The sequence below is a fragment of the Myotis brandtii genome, unplaced genomic scaffold, assembly GCF_000412655.1.
Source record: "Myotis brandtii unplaced genomic scaffold, ASM41265v1 scaffold120, whole genome shotgun sequence".
NCBI classification, from domain to species: domain Eukaryota; kingdom Metazoa; phylum Chordata; class Mammalia; order Chiroptera; family Vespertilionidae; genus Myotis; species Myotis brandtii.
In genome coordinates, this window is record NW_005354174.1 from 4036924 (window position 1) to 4061165 (window position 24242).

At 44.0% G+C, this 24242-nt stretch overlaps 1 protein-coding gene across 7 annotated transcripts in view; it reads right to left on the reverse strand.

Moving 5' to 3' along the window:
• The window catches only part of MARCH10 (membrane-associated ring finger (C3HC4) 10, E3 ubiquitin protein ligase), an 86304-nt gene that overhangs the window by 52553 nt on the left and 9509 nt on the right, over nt 1–24242 (reverse strand). For 5 of the 7 annotated variants that reach the window (XM_005858604.2, XM_005858603.2, XM_014532019.1 and 2 more), the window contains exon 3: nt 19342–19461. In XM_005858604.2, the coding sequence (XP_005858666.1) occupies nt 19342–19461 (120 nt within the window). Of the gene's footprint in view, nt 1–15285; nt 16865–19341; nt 19462–24242 lie in introns of those variants that run through there. The other 2 variants (XM_005858606.2, XM_014532024.1) reach the window with 2 other exon arrangements.

The following is a 24242-nucleotide window of genomic DNA, read 5'->3' on the forward strand; positions in this document are numbered from 1 at the left end:
CCCGACCCCCCACCCCAGGAATTCCAACACTTATCACTAAATTCTCCCACATTGTGCATTAGTCTAGTATTGGAAAATGCAGTCTTTTGCAGACACAGAATGCTAAATTAATGTCCCCCTCACCTCCCCAGCTGTGGCAATTTGTATTGATCTTGCTCATCGGTCTCACCGACAGTTATGGCATTTTCATTTCAAGGCTCCTGACTCAGGAAAATACTCTGACTAGCTTTGAGTGATTGGGTGCAACAGAAGACAAACTAAACTCTAAAAAAATCTCCCCTCTCGTCCATCTTCTGTAAAGAAGATCGAATCTACAGGTGGACCCATCGTTACCCTCCAAGACTGTAAATCATGCTTTGTAATTCAGAGCCTGGGTACAGCCTTCCAACAAATAATTATTGTTTCTCCCTACATGTTCGGCAAACAGACCACCCTCAGACAAAGGGACAGGAAAAGGCAAGGGCATAATGAATTGGTTGTTCTCCCCTTTCCTTTTCGATTCTGGAATTAAATAGAAATCCTTGAAAATTATTCTGAAATGTCAAAGATGAAACATTAGGCCATTTCTGAACATGAAATAGGCTCTCCGTTCTCAGAAAAGGAAATGTGGGCACATTTTAATTATTTGATGCCTGAGATCGTCATGGGCAAGAGGAACATCCGTGAGCGTGGAACAGAATTCCTCCCACAAACTGCCGCACACCAACTCACACACTAGTGGGTGGGAGAATTCTCTGCTGCCCCAGGCCATGGTGAGCTGGGAGGAGTGGCTGAAGAGACTTCATTGGGTGGAGTGTTAAGCCATGTTTATCTTTCCTTCGCCCATTCACTCATTATACCAGTGATGGCGAACCTTTTGAGCTCGGCGTGTCAGCATTTTGAAAAACCCTAACTTAACTCTGGTGCCGTGTCACATATAGAAATTTTTTGATATTTGCAACCACAGTAAAACAGACTTATATTTTTGATATTTACTTTATATATTTAAATGCCATTTAACAAAGAGAAATCAACCAAAAAAAAAGAGTTCGCGTGTCACCCCTGACACGCGTGTCATAGGTTCGCCATCCCTGCATTATACCTTAAGCCTTTAGTAGAACAGGTGACAGAAAGCTTGGCCAATTACGCCATGCTTGTTGCATGTGGAATTGTGCCCCTGTGTTCCGAGTACATCCATCTCTGGTTCCTGGTTCCATCAACCTTACTTCCAGTTGGTAGTCATTCAGAGTCCAGAAATTGCAGCTGGCGGTGGGTGTTTTGTCAGTTGGAGACTAAATCCAGAATGGCAAGAATATACTTAGGAACGTGCTATTGGATCTTTTCCTGCCTGCTTCATTGAGTAATCTCAAGCAAATCACTTGACCTTTTTGTGTCTTTATTAAATGTCTTCTCATATACTCAGCCGTTTTCATGTATCCTTCCTCATGAAAAGCTATCATATTTTTGGGGAGAAGGACCCTCGGGTGTGTGTGTATGTATGTGTGTGTGTATGTGAATGTGTTAGTAATTCATTCTGGCACTAAAGTGTGGTATCTAAGATTCAGAGCCCAGGTTCCTGGGAGTGCATCCTGGCTCTTTCATGTGATTGATTGACACTGAGGTAGTTCCTCTCCGCGTCTCAGATTGTCCCCTCTGTGAACAACAGTACCTACATGTTGGTGGTTCTGTGAGGAGTAAATGAGTTAAGGTATATTTATAGCACTTAGAATAGTGCCAGGCAAACAGTAAGTGCCATGTGCATGCTGGCTTTTGCAGTTAGCCATTAATTCATGTTCAGCCATCTCAAAAATTAACCAGCTAATGACTGAACATTAACGATCCACTGTTGAAACCAAAACCAAAAGCCCCAATGAAGAGTTCAATAGAATTTTCACCTATCCCATAGAGATATGAGCAGAGAGGTGGGTCAATTCCTATAATGGACTCTTGGCTTTTTCTGAAAGCAATTTATGATAGAATTGATCTAATCTTAAGAAAATATGGCACACTTTCTTTTTTTTCAGACAGTAACGCTCTAATGGCAAATATTTAACAACATCTAGAGATTCTCAAACAATAATAATTATTTTGATTTAAAGTTGATTTTAAAACTATGTCTTTTCCTCTTGTGATTTTGAACAGTAATTACAATTTTCATTTCTTCCCCCATATGTTCCTACGTTAAAATGTCACATGGAGGTGGAGGCGACAGCACACTGCTATTATTTGGGGGAAGAGAAGCAGCTCTCTCTTTTGAAATCAAAGCCAAGAACATAAAAGATAAAATAAAATGAAAACACCGAGCTACTTGATACAGGTGTTGACTTCAAGTCTTCTATTGGTAATTTGTTGAGAAAGTCCTAATCAAGCTGTGTTAACGAAATGAAGTCATTGTCAAAAATCAGTATTTTCTGGAATATGACTCTTTTAACATTTTCCAAAGACCCCCGGCTGTGCTATGGCACCATCCACACTGAGGCAGAGCTATTGCCTGGCCCAGGGCAAGGCTATCTCATGAGGTCACAGGACTCACACTGGGAAAAGCAGGGGCGGGACTTACATTAGGGCAGGTACGCAGCCTTGGGCGCTGCAGTCACAACTTGGTAACATTAGAATGGTTACAGTTAGACTCCTAGAAGAAGGAGAAGCAAGGGTTCCTCGGGGATGTGGGGTTGACTAGATTTTTTAAACTGGGACCTAAGAGGGTTGAGTCTGAAATGGAAACGCGACAATGAACAGAGAGGATCAGAAGAGCAAGGGGACTAGAGCAGTCAGGGACAGAAAAGATGAAGTCATTTTCCAACTCTTGCCTGATGGCTCATTTCCAGCACCCAGGGAACTGCTTCTCAACTGGCATGCCTGCCCCTCACCCCAGGGTGTGCTACTGAATTCAGATCGATGTGTACAAAACCCATTTTTGCCATGTATCACGTGACGGCTGGCTGAGCGGAGCAGATCCTATGACACAGCGTAGCTCAGGGCGCGGCTTGCTGTAAATGAGAAGAGGCAAGGAGTAGTGTCAGGGAGGTGCCAGAGGAAGACTGCGTGTGTATTACCTTTGAAATAAATGCAGTCTCGTGAGATTCTGAAAGAGAGTGATCAAGGCAGTGAACCCCGACATGCAAACAGCGACAACATGGAAAGGGTGACCGAGGGACTGTGAATGCAAATGAGTACTGTCCTCAAAGTCCATATTCAAATTGTGCCTCAAACACACACCTGTCTTAAGGAATGAGGGCACCCCGTATAAACCTCGTTCTGGAGAGGACGGCTACCTTTGTGTGTTCCAGAAATGGAAGGTTAGTATGTTCTACCCCGAGTGCTGCTGTAGCACAAAGTGGGCTAAATTTTCTCTCATCCTAAACAACAACAACAACAAAAACCCAACCAACACTAAGGACAGCGAAAGTCCTTCACACGTTCAGGACAATTTTGAGCTTATCAGAATTGTAAACTTGAACAACAATTAAAAATAGGGATTAGTAACTGTTATGTTTTTTGGTTTTTTTTTTAACTCACGTCCCACCTACCTGAATCAAACTTGCTGCTTGCCCCATTTCTCTCTCCCACCTGAAGACCCGCCCAGCTGCCAGGTGGGGTTGGCAAGACCAGGATCAGCAGTGGAAGCCCTGGCTCTCCATTTGCCACAAGATGTTTTTTGGAGTCCGCAGGGCTGCCATGTGCATGAATATCACGGGCATCTGTTTCCATTGACTTCTGTAGAGAACTCTCCTTCCGGCCTCCTCTTCTCTGATTCCCAGGCTAGCAAGGTGGAATGACCCAGCCCAGTGGTCGGCAAACTGCGGCTCATGAGCCACATGCGGCTCTTTGGCCCCTTGAGTGTGGCTCTTCCTAAGCCTTAGGAGTATCCTAATTAAGTTAATAACAATGTACCTACCTATATAGTTTAAGTTTAAAAAATGTGGCTCTCAAAAGAAATTTCAATCGTTGTACTGTTGATATTTGGCTCTGTTGACTAATGAGTTTGCCGACCACTGAGCCAGCCTGAGACACTGATCTGAGAGCAATGGTGGGCTCGTGACTAAAGTCTTTGTAAGGTTGAAAAGCCGTGGGATCTGCTCTCTCAAGTGGCATGTGGGGCTTCAGACTCGCTTCATGATTACTATCCATCCCACTACAGATCGGCCTCTGGGTGAAACTTAGAGCCGATCCCTGGCGTGCTGTGGAAATCACTGTTGATTGACATGGGTGGTGGCCACACATTTTTATTATCTTGAGGACAAGTGTGTACAGTGTTGTCTGGGATGGAGTTCTGTGTGGTGGCAGTGGGTAAGGAGGTGGTATATGGCCAGAAAATGGTTGGATTTAAAAAATTTGAACAGTGAAGTGTAGTGTTTGGAAGCACATTGAGACTGCCCTCAGTTGGGTATGGTTTTGCTACAATGTGTTTCTCCTTCTTCCTTTATCTCAATTCATATTCTCCTGTTAGCTGGGAGGAGCATCAGAGGAATTTGAAAGACTTGATCCATCAAAAGGATCTCGTCCATGAAAATACCTCCTATTCAAAATAATAGGTCATAAAACATGGGAATTAATTGAGAAGTATATGCACCTACTATGTCTTCAACCCCATGCTAGGCACTATGAAGGAATATAAAAACAAGATGCTTACAATGGGAGAGACAAGATTAATACTATACCAACAAAATGCAAAATATTTGATTAAGTGATAAATTGTGTGGCACCAATTCTGAATTTCAAAGGAACTCAGAGAAAAAGATGGAAATCAAGGGAAGCTTCATGAAGGAGGTGGTGTTTTCTGGGACCTGAAGGATGCGTAGAAACTGTCTAGGGATAGCTGGTTTGGCTCAGTGGATATTGCGTGGACTACGGACTGAAGGGTCCCAGGTTCGATTCCGGTGAAGGGCACGTGCTGGGGTTGCAGGCTTGATCCCCAGTAGGGGGTGTGCAGGAGGCAGCCAATCAATCACTCTCTCATCATTGATGTTTCTATCTCTCTCTCCCTCTCCCTTCCACTCTGAAATCAATAAAAATATATTTTAAAAAAACAAACAAAAACTGTCTTAGGCTGGAGGCCGCACAAGAGTCAAGGTATGGATGGTGTATGAGGTGTGGCATGATTCTCGGAGAGTGAGGCAAGTGTCCCGAGCATAGATATGGGAGGAGAGGTGAGAAATAAAGCGGGATGGTAGGGTGGGGTCAAATGCTGGGAGGCTCTGAGATTTAAGCAAAGGCTTGAGACTCAATGAGAGAGAGAATGGGGTCCAACAGAAGGTTTCTGAGTAGAAAAATGCTTAAGGTGGCATTTAAGATGAGCTTGTATGTTGCTTTCAGAGGGAGAAAAACAAAGCATCCTACAAATTTGCCCATGAAATAATCGTTCGGTAGTTTCAATGGCTGGTTTTTGTAAAGTGCAATTCTTTTCTTATTACAAAAGAAATGTATGCTCATGATGGGAAAAGACAAGCAGGAAGAAAAGTAATTTAAAACACTCAAAACCCCATTAACCTTGAAATTAAAACTGCAAATAGCTTGGTCTGTATTCTTCCAGACCCCTTTTTAAGGACTGGGATAGAGACTACTAGCTTCCCACCAAAATCCCTTCCCAAGTGATGAGAGTTGAAGCTGGGATGTGGCTGCCCACCTTGAACTGAAAGTTTCAGCCTCCCCTGCAACTACATGGAGCCTCAGGAGTAAAGTCTAACCAGCGGCAAGTGAGCCCAAGTGATGCAGGCAGCCTGCTTCAGAGATAACCTCTAGCCCTGTGCCTTTGCTAGAAAGACAGCTTTGTTAGCCATGTGCTGAAGACAATAAAACTATCATCAGCCCGAGTCCCCGCAAATCCGAGTGGAGCAGAGCTGCCTGCTGCTCTGGTTCCTCCAACCTGGTCTGTCACAGGTGCCAGAAACAAACTCCTGTCTTGATTGCATCATCACATTTGTGGTCCCCTTGTTATAGCAGCTAGTGTTACCCTAACATACATGTTTATGTATATATAAATATTTTTTACAATACTTTCACTTGATACAGTGCATCAATAGCTCCTTTTTTATAAATTTTCAACCTTATTTGGAAAAATTTCAAATCTATAGAGAAGTCGAAAGAATAGCACAAATAACATCCATTGTCCTTTACCTTGCCAATTCGCTTTATCTCTCTCTATATTATTTTCCTGAACAATTTCAAAGTGACTAGACTTCATGATACGTCATCCCTAAATACTTTAATATTTATCTTCTTTTTTAAAAAATATATATTTATTGATTTTTTACAGAGTGGAAGGGAGAGGGATAGAGAGTTAGAAACATCGATGAGAGAGAAACATCGATCAGCTGCCTCCTGCACCGGCTAATATTTATCTTCTATTATAAAAATAACTTTCCGGTCCTGTAAAACCACAATAGCATTGTTACCTAAGAAAATTTAATGGTTCCATGACATTATCTAATATGGAGGAGCATATTCAAACCCAAATGCCATCAAAATATCTTTTTAAAATTAAATTTATTGGGGTGACATTGGTTAAAAAGATCATATAGGTTTCAGGTATAAATTCCTATGATTCTAGATCTGTATATTGCATTGCACCCATCACCCAAAGTCAAATCATCTTCTGTCACCATACATTATCCAAAATGTCTTTTTAGCTTTTTGTTTTGATTTATGATCAAACAAGGTACATGCACTGTATGAAGTTATTATGTCGCTTCAGTTCTCTGTCCTGTTTTCTTTGTCATGTTTTGTTTTGTTTTTTTACTGTTTTGAAGAGTCCCAGCCTCATAGAATATCCTATATTCTGAATTTGATTGTTTCCTCATAATAAAATTCAGGTTAATAGTTTTTTGGCATGAATATCCTATAGGTGGTGTGGTGTCCTGCTTTATAACATCACATCAGCACTAAGCAATGCTGTTGGATCTCTGGGTTGAGGTGGTGACTGCCAGATTTCTCTAATGTACATTCCCCACACCTATTTTGTAATCAGTAGATAATCCATGGGATGATTCTGAGACAGTAGCCTATTCCTAAACAACATTTCACCCAGTGATTTTAGCATCTGTTGATATGCCCTGCTTGAATTGAAAATTACAATGGGGTAGCAAAATAATTTTTCTAATTCTATCATCTCTTCTACAATTAGGTGGCATTCTTCCTTCTCATTTATCTATCATCTATCTCTCTATTTATCCATCTATGTTTTATTTAATTACCTCATCAAAGTTTTCAGTGCTGAAATTGTACCAAAAACAGAGAGTGGAGGTCCATCCACCTTGGCTCTTGACTTGAGTCTTTGAGTACTTCTTTGCTTTCTGGTACAATAAGTATGATAGCCTCACCTTGTGCTTTACCTACCTCAGAATTGCTTTCTTTTCGTTGAGAATGGTATTTAGAAACCAATGTCTGCATGCTAGGTGTGTTCATTGCTACTGGAGTGACATTGTTCTTAAATCCTTTCAATGGAGTTAATTAGAAACATGTATTTTTAAAATCATGAGTTCATAGTAATATTTCTAGTTAAAAGTTAACACTATATGGGTTTTTTCTTTTTTTATATTAATATCTCTTTTCTATTATATTTATAATCTTTTTTCTTAATTATATTAATATATTTATTTGTTTTACTTTGCAACAAACATAAAAAATTTCAGAATTACCATACAAATATTACTCTAAGAGTAAGATCACTAAGTAAGGTATTATTTCTTTGAATTATGTGGATCCATCACAATTCTTTTTGTTGCTATGATAAATAGTGTTATGGTAAATGTCTTTATATATTTATACACATCTTTACCCCTTTAAGTTCCCAAAAGTGGGAATTTATACTACTAGATTGAAAGCATCACAACAATTTTAAATTTTTTGTTCCCAAAGTGTCCTCCAGAAATATTGTTCCGATTTATATTTCAAGATGTATATGAGAATGCCAGTTTCTACGCAACTTTTCCAACTATTATCTTTTAAAAAGTCTTTGTCATTTTGGAAAAAAATTATAACTTTAATTTGTAACTTGTATGTAACTTTAATTATTACACGGGTTCATTTATTTGTCTCATCTATTTAGAATGTATATCCCACCAATTTATAAAAAGGGTCTGAGAAAGTTGAAATCAAACAGTCTCCCAGAAATGGAACAAGAAAAGGCAAACTAACTTACGGTGCGAACACCGAGAACAGTGGTTGCCTCTGAAGGGGACAAGGGCAGGAACCGACTGGGAAGGGGCGTGAGGAATTTCACGGAGTGACAGGAACTTAATGGAGCTTTGGGTCACATGGCTACACCCATACATTTGCCCAAACTCATTAAAGAGTACTCTAAAATGTTCACTGCAGGTAATTTTTACTTCTAGAACAAACACTGGGAAAAATATGAACAATCAAAATCACAAAAACATAATTATATATGTTGGGCTATGGGAGTGATGAGTAAAACAAAGACTTTGCTGTTACAGAGCTACAGTCTAGGTGGGGAGGTAGATCACTTAATAAAACAGTTATCCAACAAATGTAAAATTACAAGTCATACTTTTTTTTTTTTAAAGGAAATGTATGAATAGTATCGAAATATAAAAAGATAGGGCAGAGGAGTCTGGGTCCCTGAGGAGGTGACCTGGGCTGAGATCTGAGGCAGGGTGGGAAGGTGGGGTGAGTGTTGCAAGAAGAGGGAACAGCATGTGCAGACTCTAGCAGGAGGTGGCCTGGCACTGAGGAGGACCCAAGGCTAGTGTTGGTGAAGCATAGAGTTGTCTGGAAGGCCAGATCCCACAGGGCCTTGTTGATGTATTTTGGCCCCCCTTCCAAAAGCCACAGAAAGCCAGTCTCTCCAAAAATCAATGGAAAAAATATCCTCAGGTGAGGTTTAGCAACAACAACAAAGCCATGGAAGGGGTTTAAGTAGTCATGTAATGATTTCCATTTGCTGATATCACTCTACCTGTGGCAGAAAAGTGAGATTTGGGGGCAGGAGTGGAAGTGTGGGGTCTCGTTGGACTATTTATTACCAGGGGATAGCAGAGAAGAACACACAGATGGATTAAAAAGATATTGGGGAAGTCCCGGCCGGATGGCTCAGTTGGTTAGAGCATCATCCCATACATCAAAAGGCTGTGGGTTGGATTCCTGGTCAGGTTGTGGATTTGATTCTCAGGTGAGGATTAAAAATAAAATATATTTGTGAAGTAAAGTTGATAGGACTTGGTGATGTATTGAATATGAGGGTGAGGATGAGAGAAAGTGTCAGATTCTGACAGTACAAAAGGAAGAATAAAGGGTCAGGTTGGAAACTTTAGCAGTGGGCCTGTTGAGTTAAGATGTCTTTAAGACCTCCTAGTAGAAATTACTGAGTAAACAATTGGATATTAAGATCTGAAGATCAAAAGTGAGGTTTGGGTTGGAAATAAAGATTTGGGAGTCATTGGCAGATAATGTCTTGATTTTGGCAGTTAAAATCTTGAACAGGGCTTCTTGGGGATAGGACATGAACTTGGATAGGGGAAAAAATGACACCTTTATTTCCACCAATTTCCAGCTGAAATCTAAGCATATGTTTCATTTACGAATGCAGGCAGCAAACCACAGTAGTATTAGCAGTACCTGCAATTTTGTCACCAATAGAAATCACAGATATTTTCACATTTCATTAAATTTGTTGCCGATGTCTCAAAATACCCTTTACGCCCATCACTTGTTATTTAATGTGTTAATAATGAAGCACATACATTACTAAATCACAGGTTTCTAAAAATATTCTGATGACTATTTCAATAAAAGTGGTTTCCTTTGAAATCCTATGTATCTTTTTTTTTTACATTTTAAAATATTATTCTAAGAAGAGGATTTAGAGAGTTCACCATACTGTCCAAAAGGTTTGCAATACAAAAATAGGATAAAGCTGCCAGCTACAGAGATGAGAACCAAGCCTAGAAACTCCAGGACTCAGCGGAGTGGAGAAGGATGAGATGAGGGGGAAGCCAGCAGAAGAACGTGGCTTCGCAGAAGCCCAGGGACACAGTGTGTCCTGGAAGATGGAGTGGCCAGGTCAAAGCTGCCAAGAGGTCAAGGACTGAAGGAGACCTGCCGCATTCAGAGACGAGGAAGTCACTTGATGAACAATCACTTCTGTGGAATGATGAGCGTGGAAGCCAGATTGGAGTGGGTTGAGGAGTGAGGAGGAGGTGGGGAAATGGAGTCAGTCGGTGTAAATAATTATTTTGAGAACTTTGGCTGTGAAGAAGAAACAAGTGGAGGGGATGTGGGATCGAGGAAGGGCTGTTCTGTTGTTTTTTGTTTTTTGTTTTTGTGTGTGTGTGTTTTGTTTTTTTCCAGTTTTTGTAGGAGACCTTAGATCATGACTAAATGCTGATGGAAGCCTCTGGTACAGAGTTGGAGATCCGGCAGGGAAAGGATGACGGGTGGAGTAAGGGTCCTGAGAGAGCTAGGAGGTGGGCTCCTGAGCACAGGCGGAGAGGTGGGAATGAGGGGAGGAGGTCGGTGGGGTGGGCAGCTCTGAGCTGAGGAAGCTTCTGCCTGAGGACCGAGACACTGAAGACGGGACATAGAAGAAGGTTTGAAGTGGAAGAGAGCTGGCCCGGGAGACTGGGCAGCACTGAGGAGTTCCAGGAGGCTGGTGGCTGTGACCTCTCAGGGCAGCACTGTTCAGGGTTGGGTGATTTTTCTCCAGCTGCCGCCAGTGGCCTGGGTGCGGGGTCCAGAGACCGTGGATGGGCAGGCCTTCGGCAGAGGTGCGGAAAAAAAGACAAAGGGCAGGGAAACCAAGAGGATCACACACAGAATCTAGGCTGCTTAGGAACAACGAGAGGGCACGGGGAGAGGCGCCAAGAGGTGGCAGAGATGGCGCAGCGGACGTGGGTGGACGGAGAGCTGGAAGGCTGGTGCTGCTCAGCAGTAGGTTTCTGGAGATGGAGAACTTCCGGTTGATGATGTAGTTGAGGGTGTGCTGTTGGTGGCGGGGACGGCAGACTGAAACAGAGGGGGCACTTATGAGGGGAGGGGGCACTAAAGAGGCACTGGGACCTGAGAAGCTAGGGTGTGGCTGCATTCGCCAGGCAGATGCTGAAGAGGTGTAGGATTGTGGGGGAGATCAGGCAATGGGGCCCCAGAGATGGAGCCACAGAGTCTCCACTGAGTAAGGGAGAGAGGCCAGGAGACAACAGGATGATGGAGGTGTGAGGTGGGGCAGGGGAGATGGTGGAATAAAACAGCGTAAGCCTCAGTGGGCCCTCGTGCCTCCTGAGCCTAAGGAAGGGGTGCAGGAGGGAAGCCAACAGCGCCCTCCAGGGAGGGGGCTCTGAACAGGGGTCTGATGCCATTTCCTGGGCTGCAGGGCGGCTGGATGGCTCACCCTTTTCCAAATGTGCCCAGCTCTCCACCGAGTTCCTAGGCTCTTCCATCCACCCGCCAGGTCCCCCCACCTCAGCTCCCCAAATCCTGCCGGTGACTAAGGTCCAGCTGAAAATCTGCATCCGCTGTGGAGTTTTCCCGCTGCCTTTTTATTACGCTCAGCAGACACCGTCCTGAACCGCAGACATTTGTGTGAGGTCGCCTTTCACCCCGCTGAGCGCCCTGAGGCGGGGGCGGGGCTTATCCTTGCCGCCTCCCCTAGCCCCCAGCACAGCGTCTCAGACACAAAAGGGTTATAATTCCTTAACAAATAAAGCCATATGAAAACGAAACAACCAGGTTCCAGGATGAAATGCTGTATGCGGTAAACCACGTTCAAGGCAGGTATGCAGCGGAATAATAATACCTCGCAGCTGAAAACATTTTAAATTTTGATATCTGAATTTTAATTGGTTCTTAAGTTTTTTTTGGTTTTAAAAATGAATCAGAATCATTTTTTAAAACGGGATGTTTAAAAATAAAATGTGGTAAACTGAAATGCATAGCACCACAGAAAACGGGAGAAAAAGCCACTTCATGTAATAATCTTCCCTCATGCAATTTCTGAGCCGTTGCATTCAATTAACACAGGGGACTCTTCCCGTCAGAGGCCACCAATCTCGGGCTCCAGCAGTTAAAAAAGGGGGGGGGGGTGTAAGAATAGGTGTTTGCATTGCAGGCTGGTGGCAGAATCACCCTGGTGCAAGGATTGACTCTGGGCTGTCTTATCTGCTGAAAAAGGCAGAACAGTATTCTGGAAGCAGCTGCCATTTAACCTGACAGTTGCCCCATTTTACTGCCATGCCCTATTTTAAAATCGCCTCCTGGAGCTCTGATGAAGTGCAGAAACGGAGGAGAAATGAAGCACCGCTGGCTTTGCCCAGGACACAGGAATAATATCCCTTCGCTCCACTCATGCCGTTGGCAGTCGCCAGCAAGCTTTGCCCACAGAGGGGCCTGCGCACCAGCCATTCCAATTTATCTACAATCTTATCATGAGAGAAAGATCCAACGCAGTCCGGAGAGTGATCCGGCGGAACGTCCAGTCACAGTAAGACGACTTCTGTTTCGAAGGACAGTGAATCCCCAGTCGACTGTGGGCCCGTCTGAGCTTCCTCGGCCGGCGGAGAGCTGCCACCCAGCTGTCCTGTGTCTTTGTGTGCATGCCCACCCGGGACAAAAGGAACTGCCAGAGCTTACAGAAGCCAGCTGTCCCTTTGCAGAGCGGTAGGCCAGGACAGGCATGCTCTCTCCAGGGCGGAGGTTTCCAAGGTGTTGATGATAATGGACGAATCTTCAAGCCCAGACGGGCCACTGCACACGGGCAGCCTCACCAGACTACTGACCTCTCAACAAGTTCAGGCCAGGTCAGGGAGCGTTCATTCCTCCACGTAACAGCATGACCTTTCTGCTCCCGCGCAGGGGGAGGAGTCCTGTTGTGGCCGCTGTGGCTTTGGCGCTCTGACCTCAACATGTGCTCATGCCTACAACACCCTGGCAACTGTCAGCCATTGAACATTCATTGTGCTCCTTCTCTGTGGTGGCCATTGGGAATGCGACAATAAACACTCCTGCTCTTGAGCAGTGCTAGCTTAAGGTAGAGGCAGAGAGGAAGGTGTGTACCGTAAGGTAGATTTGAACCCAGAACGTGTGATGGCAATACAAAGGAGGGACAGAGCAGTCACCCGACCCCCCAGGAAAAGCCTTGGAAATTCTTCCCAGAGGAGGTGCCCTCAGAATTGAAGGTCAGGTCATCAGGGTCTTGAGTACCTTGTTAGCGTATTTGAACATGATCCCAAAGAACAATGGAATTTATTAAAATTTTTTAAAAAAATTTATTTCAGAAAGGAAGGGAAAGGGAGAGAGAGAATCATTGATCAGTTGCCTCCTGCATGCCCCCTACTGGGATTTGAGCCCAAAACCCGTCAGTCCCCAGGCTGACGCTCTAAGTCTACCCACTGAGCCAAACCAGCTAGGGCCACTAAAGAATTTTTAATAGAGGAATGACACAATCCAATTTGCTTCTAGAGGATCGTTCTTTTTCTTTTTTAAATATATTTTTATTGATTTTAGATAATAAGGAGGAGGGAGAGACAGAAACATCAATGATAAAAGAGAATCATTGATCTGCTGCCTCCTGCACGCCCTCTACTCGGGATCAAACGGGCAACCCCTTGACTGGGAATCAAACCATGATTCGCTCAACCTGGTTCATAGGTGGACGCTCAACCACTGAACCATGCCAGGCTAGAGGATTATTCATCCTGCAGCCTCAAAGACTGATGGGAAGGAATGAGGTGAAGACAAAGGGACCAGGCAAATGACTCCTACAACCATCCAGGCAAAAAAGACAGACCCTGGAAAGGGAGGTGCTGGTGGACAGATCCAAGAGAGAGGAGATAAGACAGTCCAGCTTCAGAGTCTGATTACTGTGAAGTGTGAGGAGGAGCAGGGGGAGGATTCTTAGATAATTTCCAGAATTCTGCCTTAGGCAGAAATAGATTCAAGAAGAGGAACAATTTGAGGGCAGAGGATGACGTATCCAGTCCCTGGAGTCTGAGGGGCTCTTGGGGCACATCAAGGTGAACAGATCCACAGCTAAAATGGAAAACAAACGCAAATGAAAATTCCCACAGACCCGCAGTGGTCAAACCGTGGGCTGTGCATTCCGTCTCTGTGAGGTACATTTCGGGCTGGAGACGCTGTGGGCAGAGCAGCCTTATTACTCAGGTGAACCTCGAGGGTGCAGAATCTGAGCCAGAGTCAAGAGGGAGCTGTGACAAACACCGAGCCAGGTGTTAGAGATGACTCACCGCCTCCCAGGCGGGGCAGTCAGAACCAGCGTGTGCTTGCGTGAGCTGTCTCCTCCGCACAGGGGCCTCGGGACAGGAAGAAGGGAGGCCTGACCCACAGGAATCTGACAGTGGATGAGCAGAAGTTAGAGAAAATTAACAGTGTGACTCCCGGAACGCATATGCCCGCGCTGGGTCCTGCCTGCTGTCGTGACACTGCTAAGGGTGCTGGTAGGTTGACACTGACAGATTAATGGGAGAACAACTCTCTAAGAGCTGTTTGAAAGAGAAGCTGAAGATTTCACAGACAGGATAGGCTGAATAAATAGGTAGTGAAAGAAACTGTGCAAATATACCCAGGTGGTAGAAAAACACACAATGCAAATCAAGCCTGGCTTGATTGCCTACTGTTCTGCAAAGTATTGTATTGTGGGTTATGCATGGCCAGTATCTGGGAAACAAAACCCCTTCCTGGCCCATGGGGTGTTGTCTTGTTTGTGTTTTGGACTTGACCACAATGTGAAGCAGGGCTGCCCCCAGATCTTTCTGTAACGATGCAGATGGTCTATATCAGCGGTTCTCAACCTGTGGGTCGAGACCCCTTTGGTGGTCGAATGACCCTTTCACAGGGGTCGCCTAAGACCATCCTGCATATCAGATATTTACATTACGATTCATAACAGTAGCAACATTACAGTTATGAAGTAGCAACGAAAATAATTTTATGGTTGGATCACAACATGAGGAACTGTGTTTAAAGGGCCAGAAGGTTGAGAACCACTGGATATGGTCTATATGTGCGCGGTCCAATATGGCAGCCACGGACCTCATGTGGCTACCGAGCATGTGAAATGTGGCTGGTGAGACCAAGGAACGGCTGACTTCTAAATTTTATTTTAATTCATTTAAATTTAAAGTTAAATAGCCCCATGTGCTAGTGGCCACTGTATTGGACAGCTCAGTTCTGGGCGTTTGCTGCCTTGATGTTTGGATGGATATTCTGACTTCTTAAGCCACTGCAGGTTGCTTGAAGAGGCTTTACTGTAGCCTCCAAAGTTTGTGTGGAGAAACGTATGATGGCCAGAACAATGAAAATGTTTATGTTGCATAACCGCCTTCACCTTTGCCTTACCTCACTTTCCCGGAGACCCAGGTGATCTCGCTGATGTAAACACCCTGGCTCGGGCAGGCCTGGGGCAGAGCCAGCTGCTGCTGGGATCAGGTGCACTGCCTCCTTCCAAAGTCAGGCTGGGCCCTTGTGACCTGCAATCTAAATACTTAGTTGCTCGGTTGATGATGGTGAAAGGACAATCATCCTTGTCCTATTAGCAGAGCAAATGGTGCTCTTGAAAAAAGGAGATCTTGTCTCTACTTTCTTTGCCAACGAAGTAAATGCAGTGACCATGTGTCCTCAGTCCTTGAGGTTTGAACACCCCTTCCAGCAAGGATACAGGATCTTGGAAGAGGAGAAGAGCCCAGGACGTCTGTTTTCATAGAAGGTTCACGTCCCCAGGTCCTGGGCTAATCATTTTCAATGGGGAAATCTGGGCTCCAGTCCCTTCCCGTGAACATGCCGGGGCCCTGTCGCAGCAGCTCCCCTAGGCCAGCAGCTGTTCTGGGGAGATGAGTTCCTGCTCATATGGAGAGACCACTTCATTTTTCAGTCTACTAACTCATCCAGCTTCCAGGTGGTTATGTGGAGCTGATGTTTATTTATTTCCCTGTTAAATTCTAATCTGATTAAACAGTTCAAAAGGTTGCACGTAGCTTGGAAAAGGGTCTAAAATGAAGTTGCCACTTAGGTTGGCTTGTAGAAATCTGGCCCGGGGCTGAGCTGAGGTGGAAGAAGGTATTCTAGAAGCATCAGAACCTGCCCTTCCACTGACACCTGCTGGTGTAGCATTTTCAAGAATAGTTGAACACCAAGGCAATTCATAATGTAATCTAATGTTAGTATGACATTTAAGCATCTCACTCGTTCTTATAATGATCCCATGAGATAAGCATGATAATAAGTATCCCCTTGGTGGGACACTGAAGTGCTTAGAAGGAGCGCGGTTTGTGCCTGAATTCACGCTGCAATGTGGACAGAGCTGGCCCTCGGTGAGAAGTGTTCTTTCTTCTAGGCCACACCACCAACTAACCGTAGTCAGGAGGCACCACTCCACAGAACATCTCAGCATAGGCGCCAAAGTCACTGCTTCATCTTAGATTTAGATTGAACACAAGCTCTGCCTGACCAGAGCTTAAAGCCACCGGCTGTGATGAGGGAGTCATGTCATAATGCAGTGGCTACCACGTTAACTGTGCACTTGGGGATCTGCCCACCTCTAGGCAGGTGTCGGGAAATTACAGCTTGATTACTTGCCGGTAAATGCCTCTGCTACTTGACAGTCAATGCCTCGCTTATTCCAGGCTCATCAGAATTTGACAGTCTGAGGCTGGGTTAAGGAATGGGAATTACAGTACATGTCAAATTGCAATACGTATGTGTTAAGTGATGGGAACTGCAATCCGTGTCAAAATTTGGTAGTGGCATGCTTCACATCATGACTGCACAGTGGGAAAATGTCCATGGATTAAGCAATCCGCTTTCATACTACCCACTCAGGCCTAGAGTGAACTTGCCTTCAGAAACCAGAGGCAAAACGTTCCTTAGAGTTTTCAGGCACAGAAATCTCTAGAAGGAAATTACTCGGGAGGATGTTCACCTAGGGAAGAGGGCTTTGGTTAGGTTTAAACAGCTGCTCTTCCTCCTGCCCTTTTCTGACTGACCAAGGATCTTTTGCACTCTGGTGCCTGATGTGGCTTCCAATACACCGAGCTCGGAAAACTGGATCAGTCTGCCTGGGTTCTCTTGGCGAGGTGCCAATGTTCTTTTTCAGAGCCTCCTCTGGGAGACTAGCTCCAGACCTCCCTGCTAAGGAGAATCCTGTACAAGGAGCTTTGATACATCCTTCATTCCCCCGGGATTTGAGATATAGCAGGGCAGGCCCAGACTATGAAGGTTTAAGAACAACCAGCTCTTCATAGACATTGAGGTTGGGATCCAAACCATGATCCTGGGGCCTGAGGATTTCTGGGATCTGGTTAGAGTCTCATAAGGGATCTCTGGCTTCACTTGTACCCAGCAAACGTTGAAGGATGGAGCCAGGAGGGATCAACGTTATGAGCACACAAGTCAGATGGCTGTTGAAATGTTGCGTTCGGTGACATCTCTCACCCTGCCCTTCCTGTGCCTTTGTATCCAGAGGCAAATCCTCTAGTGTCCCCCAAGGAATACCTGTCATACAGAGAGCCAAACAGGGGTGAGTTTCACTGTGGAAAATTCTGATTTTGTCACTCTTCTTGATAGAGAAGATGCGACCTTGAAGGCACTTGTACAATCAAGGCCCCAACCCTTGGGATATCATTATCTGGAAAGAATTGGGATTATGTAAATAATGTTGTTTTGAGTTCTCTGACATTGAATACTCCTGTCCTTGTACTTTAGAATAGAAATTGCCAGTTTTAAGCACTTTTACCACCTATTTTTGTCTTTATTTCACAATTACTTTTCTATGGACAACTATGTCCTTTGTAGATGTGGTCTGAGTGTTTTGCAATGATGATTTAAAGAATGAATAATTTTTACAGCTAAAGAAGAAAAGACAGGACTCTGTTACCAGCTTGTCCCCCAAATAAGTTTGTGAAGAGGAGCATGAAACTTCAAGTCCTAGAATATTTCAACTGCATGAGCATTGCCATACAAAACAACCATGACTATCTTGGGTCTTTGCATGAAAATGGAAGAACCCTGCTGCTCATTGCTTAATAAATCCAATCTAGAGAGATTGCTATATGCTAACTATTTGACTTAAATTTACATTACTTAAAAAAAAATCTGTCCTTGATTTTTGTTCCTAAGTGCAAAAATATAAGAAGCTACCTTAATGTTAAAAACGTGTTGTTCTAGCCAGACTAGATTTAATTTTTGGATTAACCTCCCTCCCTAAGTTTCATCAGCATCAGGCATCACATTTTGTCCTTAAGTAACAGGAAAGATCCAGGCAACATGTTCTTCTCAGGGCTGCCAATATTGTTAGTCTCTGTCACCCTCAGACTCTAGGAGAAATCTTTTATCGTGTGATTGTATGTTCCCTAATAGGGAGTATAGATCTCTCCCAGGGATGCAGCTACATCCATGAACATCAATCACTGATGATTTCAGGTGTACTCTGAACATTAAATAACCCAGTGTGAACATCCTAGATTAGAGAAGAAATCCCAACAAGAAGTTGATTGATATCAGGTATCCAGGACCTATCTCAGGGATCCATACCGCCAACAGAAAAGAGAGTCCATCCTCTAGAGTATGTTTCAGGCATAAAATATTAAATAAGACTTTATAAAAGGCATATTACTCATCTTAAATCAATTCACCATGCTAACAATGGGTGTTGAATGCCACTTGTGGTATTCAGCTTACATAGGATAAGGAAGATGCTTACACAGATAAGCGCTTACACATGAAATATGATCATACAGCTCCGTGGTTCAGAGAACCCTCTCTGGGCTCAGACTGCCTGCAGCAGAATCCCTACCCTACCACGTACTGGCTGTAAAATCCGAGGTGAATTTTCTTAACTTTTCTAAGGCTCGGTTTTCTCCTCCATAAAGTGAGGCAAATAATATATAGAGATTTAAGAAAATTAAATAAGCTAATATGTACAAAGTACCTAGCACAGTGTGAACATTGTAAGCACTCAAATAATGATAACTTCTCACTACTACTGTTATTGTCACCATTCTCATATTGCTATTATATTATATTGCTCTTTTTATTTACTATTATCATCCTAGACACAAATATTTGTACAATGGCTAGTTATTATGGGATGCAGTTATTATTGCATTTTACTCTCTTCATTTAAAATAAAAACTGGATTTGCAGTTTAATGGGTTAGATTAGACTATAAGGAAAGAAGAGGGAGGCTGAAACAGGGTGAAGAGAAATCATGTGGCCGGGGGGGTGGTACCCAGAATGGGAGCTCCTGCCCTTGCCTCTTCCTGCCCTGACCTTTAACCTTTAGGATTCTTTAACATCTCCTTTTTGTGTGGGCTTTTTCCCAAGTAACACACACACACACACACACACACACACACACACACACACCAGCAGAAGAATGTCTTCCAGAGTTCTAAGTACCTGTTTGGAAGATGACCCGTTTAATAACCGGCTTCTCTCCACATTTGTCTCTTGCCCCCCAAATTGATCTCGTTTCTTCTCATTTGAGTCTCTTCTGTATTCCTGTCCTCTCAGACAAGCCTGGAGAACAAAAGAGGGTGGGTTGTTGTTTTTTTGTCATCTTGGGTCTATGACTAGCTTTGATAACTTTATGCTTCCTATTGTGAAGAATGTGAAATAAAGCATGAAATAAATACACACGATATATATCTGCAGGGTTGATGAATACCTGTTACCAGTATGAACAGTCTTGCCCAGGCATCACTCTCTCTTCCCTTTGCCCAAAATGCCAGGTGAAACATATTAGTCATTGCTTTCATAAATTCAAACAACAAACATACTGAGAGGCATTTTGTCAAATATTTACCCAACCATTGCCTTCTCAAGGAAGGAAGTACCTAATGTACCATATTAACGTTTCTTTCTGGTCTCTTTCTCTTCATAGCTCCTCCTTCATACTCACCTCCACTCTCCTCTGTCCCCTTGGATTTCACCCTTGTTACAGGAGAAGAATTTTCCTACTCAAGGCCTTTAGCACATGCTGTTCCTTCCACTGGGAATGCCTTTCACAGGATGTTCTCTTGACAAATTAGGAACTAGCTGGGTGGCATCTTAGGTTTCCCCTGCCTCGCTGCTCTTCTCCAGGCCAACGTAATTGCTCATTTATACATATAAAGCTTGAATTATGCAATTTTGCCCCTATTATATTTATATTTTGAGCCTGTTTCTCCTGCTGATCAGTGAGAACCCTCATGGTAAGGACCATTTCTTATCTTTTGAATCCCCCAGTATCTAGCATTTAATGTTAACTGAATTGCATTTTTGTCCGGGAGGAAAGTAATCCCCAAATGTTATAAAAACATAATAAAAATAATTTTTTTTTCATTTTAAAAAACAAAATGAAAAGAAAATCTACTTCCAAAATATTTCTCCTCTAGTACGGGGACTGGACAAACCCAAGAATATCATGTGCTATGGGGATTTCAACTGATGATTTAAATACCCCCAGAGAGTAAAACTTCTTAGATCATTTCTACTAGGTTTGTAGAGCCAGTGACTGGATTCACCATGGCCCAGCCAGAGCCAAATTATCCACTATCATAGTAAAGAAAGGCGGTGTAAAGACCAACAGTATTGTTTCTAAACTAGGCCTGACATGTCCGCCTTCCTGCTGGATTGAGAAAGGGAAGATTTCTTGGGCACTTTTAAAAAAAATACATTTTATTGATTTTTTTTACAGGGAGGAAGGGAGAGGGGTAGAGAGCTAGAAACATCCATGAGAGAGAAACATCAATCACCTGCCTCCTGCACGCTTCCTACTGGAGATGTGCCCACAACCAAGGTACATGCCCTTGACCGGAATCGAACCTGGGGCCTTTCAGTCCGCAGGCCCATACTCTATCCACTGAGCCAAACCAGTCCATTTTTTGACTTCTGTTGGAAAAGCATCCCCTTCCTTGATGTAGAAGGACTTGCCAGGGTTTCCCGCCACGGGGAAAGCCTAATATGCTACAAGGTTAAGAACAGAAATGGCCTGATATTAACCAAACATTTCCCACTTGGGAAACCAGGGAGTCAGTTACACTCTGCTTCTCAACTGAGTTGCGGGGGAAGCACTGGCCTCCAGGCTCGCGCACGGTGGCCCAAGAGAAATGTGCAGTTTCACCCGCCTTGCCTGGAAAGGGCTAACACCCCAAAATGGCTGTTTTTCTTTCTCACAGCTAATCTTATCTCCAAAAACTATTCCATATAGACAGTAAGCCACTGTGATAAATCCTGGGCCGTGTTTGTTTTCATAAATAATTTAAACAGAAAACTCAAAAAACACTGGACAGAAACTATATAATAAATAAGATAAGCACCAAAGAGAGTTTAGCTGGAGAGCTTAGAGAAGTGTAGCTAAGTACGGGCCTCTTTTTTTCTGTTCCTTCTACAACGACTTGTGACCGGAGCCCCGGCTTGGGAGGAGGCCTGGCTTGGCCCATTGTGTCCTGATGCAGCGGATGTCTGTGTTACCCTAACCTACTGGTATCAAAGGAGCAAGAAAATGCTGATGGGCTGAAAGTGGAGGAACCCGTCTTAGCTAATGCTCGCAGGACCCAGGCAGATTTTGTGGGATGAACAGAATTCTTGTGGGCTGAGTGTTTTTTGAAAATTCTCTCCAAGAATGCATGCGACTTAAATATTTCTTTACCAAAAGGGGATGAGGAATGGAATGATTTACAATGTTGAAAAAAAATGTTTTTCTCCTCTGGTTCCTGATCCCTTCTCTCATAGAGGAGGAGGGAGCAAACCAGTGGCAAGGTAGGTACTTCCAATTATTTTCTTTTGATCCAGCCAAGCAGTCTTCCTATGTAAATCAAACATTAAACCTCTCAAAGCCACAGCTTTGCTGAGGAGAAGGAACACAGGGACAGAGCCAAGTCCAGGCTTCCAGTCCTAGAAACAGCAAGAATCCAGCCCTACTCCACCCAGGGGCTAGTTTTCCTGTTATTTGTAAATGTCAATGATGTTTTTGTTGTTGACATTGTTGTTGATGCTGACGTTGTTTCTGCTCAGGGGGGACCTGAAGTGACAGGAGCAAAGGAGTGTGACATCACGGGATGGGGAGGAGGAATGGACTTGTAATTCACAGTCACCAGGGGCTCCCCTTATTCAGAACTTCCACATTTTCCCCTTTCAAATTCATGTGCCTGGAGCTAGGTTGCTATAAATAAATTTCTGTTCATGTGACGTAACTGGCTGGGGGCAGTCTTGAAGCTGAAGGCGTGTCAGGTGACTTCTTATTCCTTCCTTTTGGGGGAGGATCAGGGCTTCCTCCTTCACTCTTTCTTGGTGTTACCCCTCTGTTCCCCCTCCCCGCCTACCTCCCCCCCCCTCCCCTCCCCCCCCCTTAGAACTCCCCTCCCCCCCCTTGAGCTCATCCCTCTGACTACAGCTCACGCAGACAGGCTGCCTTCTGTGCAGAAGCCACCACTGTGGGGGCAGAACACAGAAGGTGCATCTACGCCTGTGGGGGATGACGTGGGTTTCGTGACTCACTGTAACTCAATCCTGGTAAACACAACGAACCCCAGCTCTGCCACTTTCTAGCATCGTGACCTTGGGCAGCTGACTAACGCCGTTGATTCTCACTCCCCTCATCTGTCAGAGGGGCATGTGAGATGGCCCCGTGCTGCCAGAGTGTTGGGGAGCCCGAGGCATTGCTGGTCAGATGCTTAGCAGAGTGACTGGCTCACGGTGCATGCCCAATAAAAGACACTCTTCATCACCACCACCATTATGATCTTAAGAGTATTTTCATTGTTTCCAATCCCATTGCTTGGTTTACTTCTATTTCTGAAGTCAGCCTTTGCCAAATAATGTGACTCTGATTTTGGTCACGGAAGAAGAAAGACTCTTTCTGTTCAGGCCTGGACGTCATCCTTGTTTTTCTGTCCCAGAAGTAGACGTGTGTTTCTAGAGCCCGCTCCTCCCCTGGCAGCCTGTTGAGGAGAACCTGTTCTAGTCGCTCAGGTGCCCTCTGGAAACCACCTCTTCTGCACATTACAGCTGTCTGAATCAACAGGGATGCTCAAAGCCTCTTCTGTTTCTTTGATAACCAGTCTCCTCTTTCACCCGGCCTCCTGGTGCCTTAAGAAGCCAGCCATCAATGTACCACAGGAACATTTCCCAGCCTCATAGTTGTAGCATAAAAACCATCCTAAGATCCAGCTCTGCATCTCAGTCAACAGTGGCCCCGGTCAAGGTTATTGTTCCTCAAACTCCGCGAGCATTTTGGCAAGTGCCTTTAATTGGTTCTTTTTGGCTGTTGTTCTTTTGATCTAACATGCATAATCCAGAGTTTGGGGTTTTAATTATCACTGGTGACATGATTAAAATTCATTAGTTTTGAGAGGTTTTAAGTAATCAAAGGTGTAAAAACAGTTTGATGTGATATTCCTCTCAAATGACTTGACCTCAGAGGTGAGCAAGTAGGAAGGGAAGTCGCATTATCTCCATTCATTCCCTCAACCTTCTGAGTGGGCGGTTCCAAACCCTCACCACCAGGCATAGTCACCTGCCATGCCCTTGAACGAGTCTGTATCACAGTCAGTATTTGATCTGTACTTGAAGGAATTAGGACAAATAAGTGACATGAGATGAAACCCATTTAAACACATTAGATAGATTATGGAAAATCATTCCAAAATGCTAAGTGTAATCTTTCTCTCCAGCTTTCAGTGGACATTAATGGCTAAATTCTGCCTCGAGGTACATACACACATTTGACCAAAAGAAGAAGGAAGAAAAAAAAAAAAAGCTATGCAGCATGAACACCCTTGAAGAAATAGAGCCAAATTCTGAGATGGCATATAATTATGTACTAGTTACCAGATTCTGAAATAGCATGTAATATGCCAAAGAGATATTTATTTCCTCTTATGTTTTCAAAAGGGTCCCACCCAACCACTGAAAGGAGTAGCATCAAAATAACTCAGGGCGGGCTGAACCCTCTCCTGCTACTAGCACACAGACCTGCAAAGGCACTGCTAATTTGGTGCATACCAACCCTTAGCATATTTTAGGATGTAGCAGGAATAGTGTGTACAGGAGGTTTCTAAGGGCTTCAATTTGAGCCAGTTCGTTTGAGCCAGTCAAACACAGGAAGGGACGTGTGGCAAAAGTATATGATTTAGGAGTCATATCTAGTTATTAGGTCTTACACTATTTGTACACCCAGAAATGGGGACCTCCTAGTGTTCAAGCAGGTCACGGCACTGTGAGTGAGAGCTGGGATGTCTACAAGTAACTAACCAAGTTCATCAATGACCCAGGGTTTTAATATCCACCCAATGCAAAGTCTACCTTAGTAAATTATC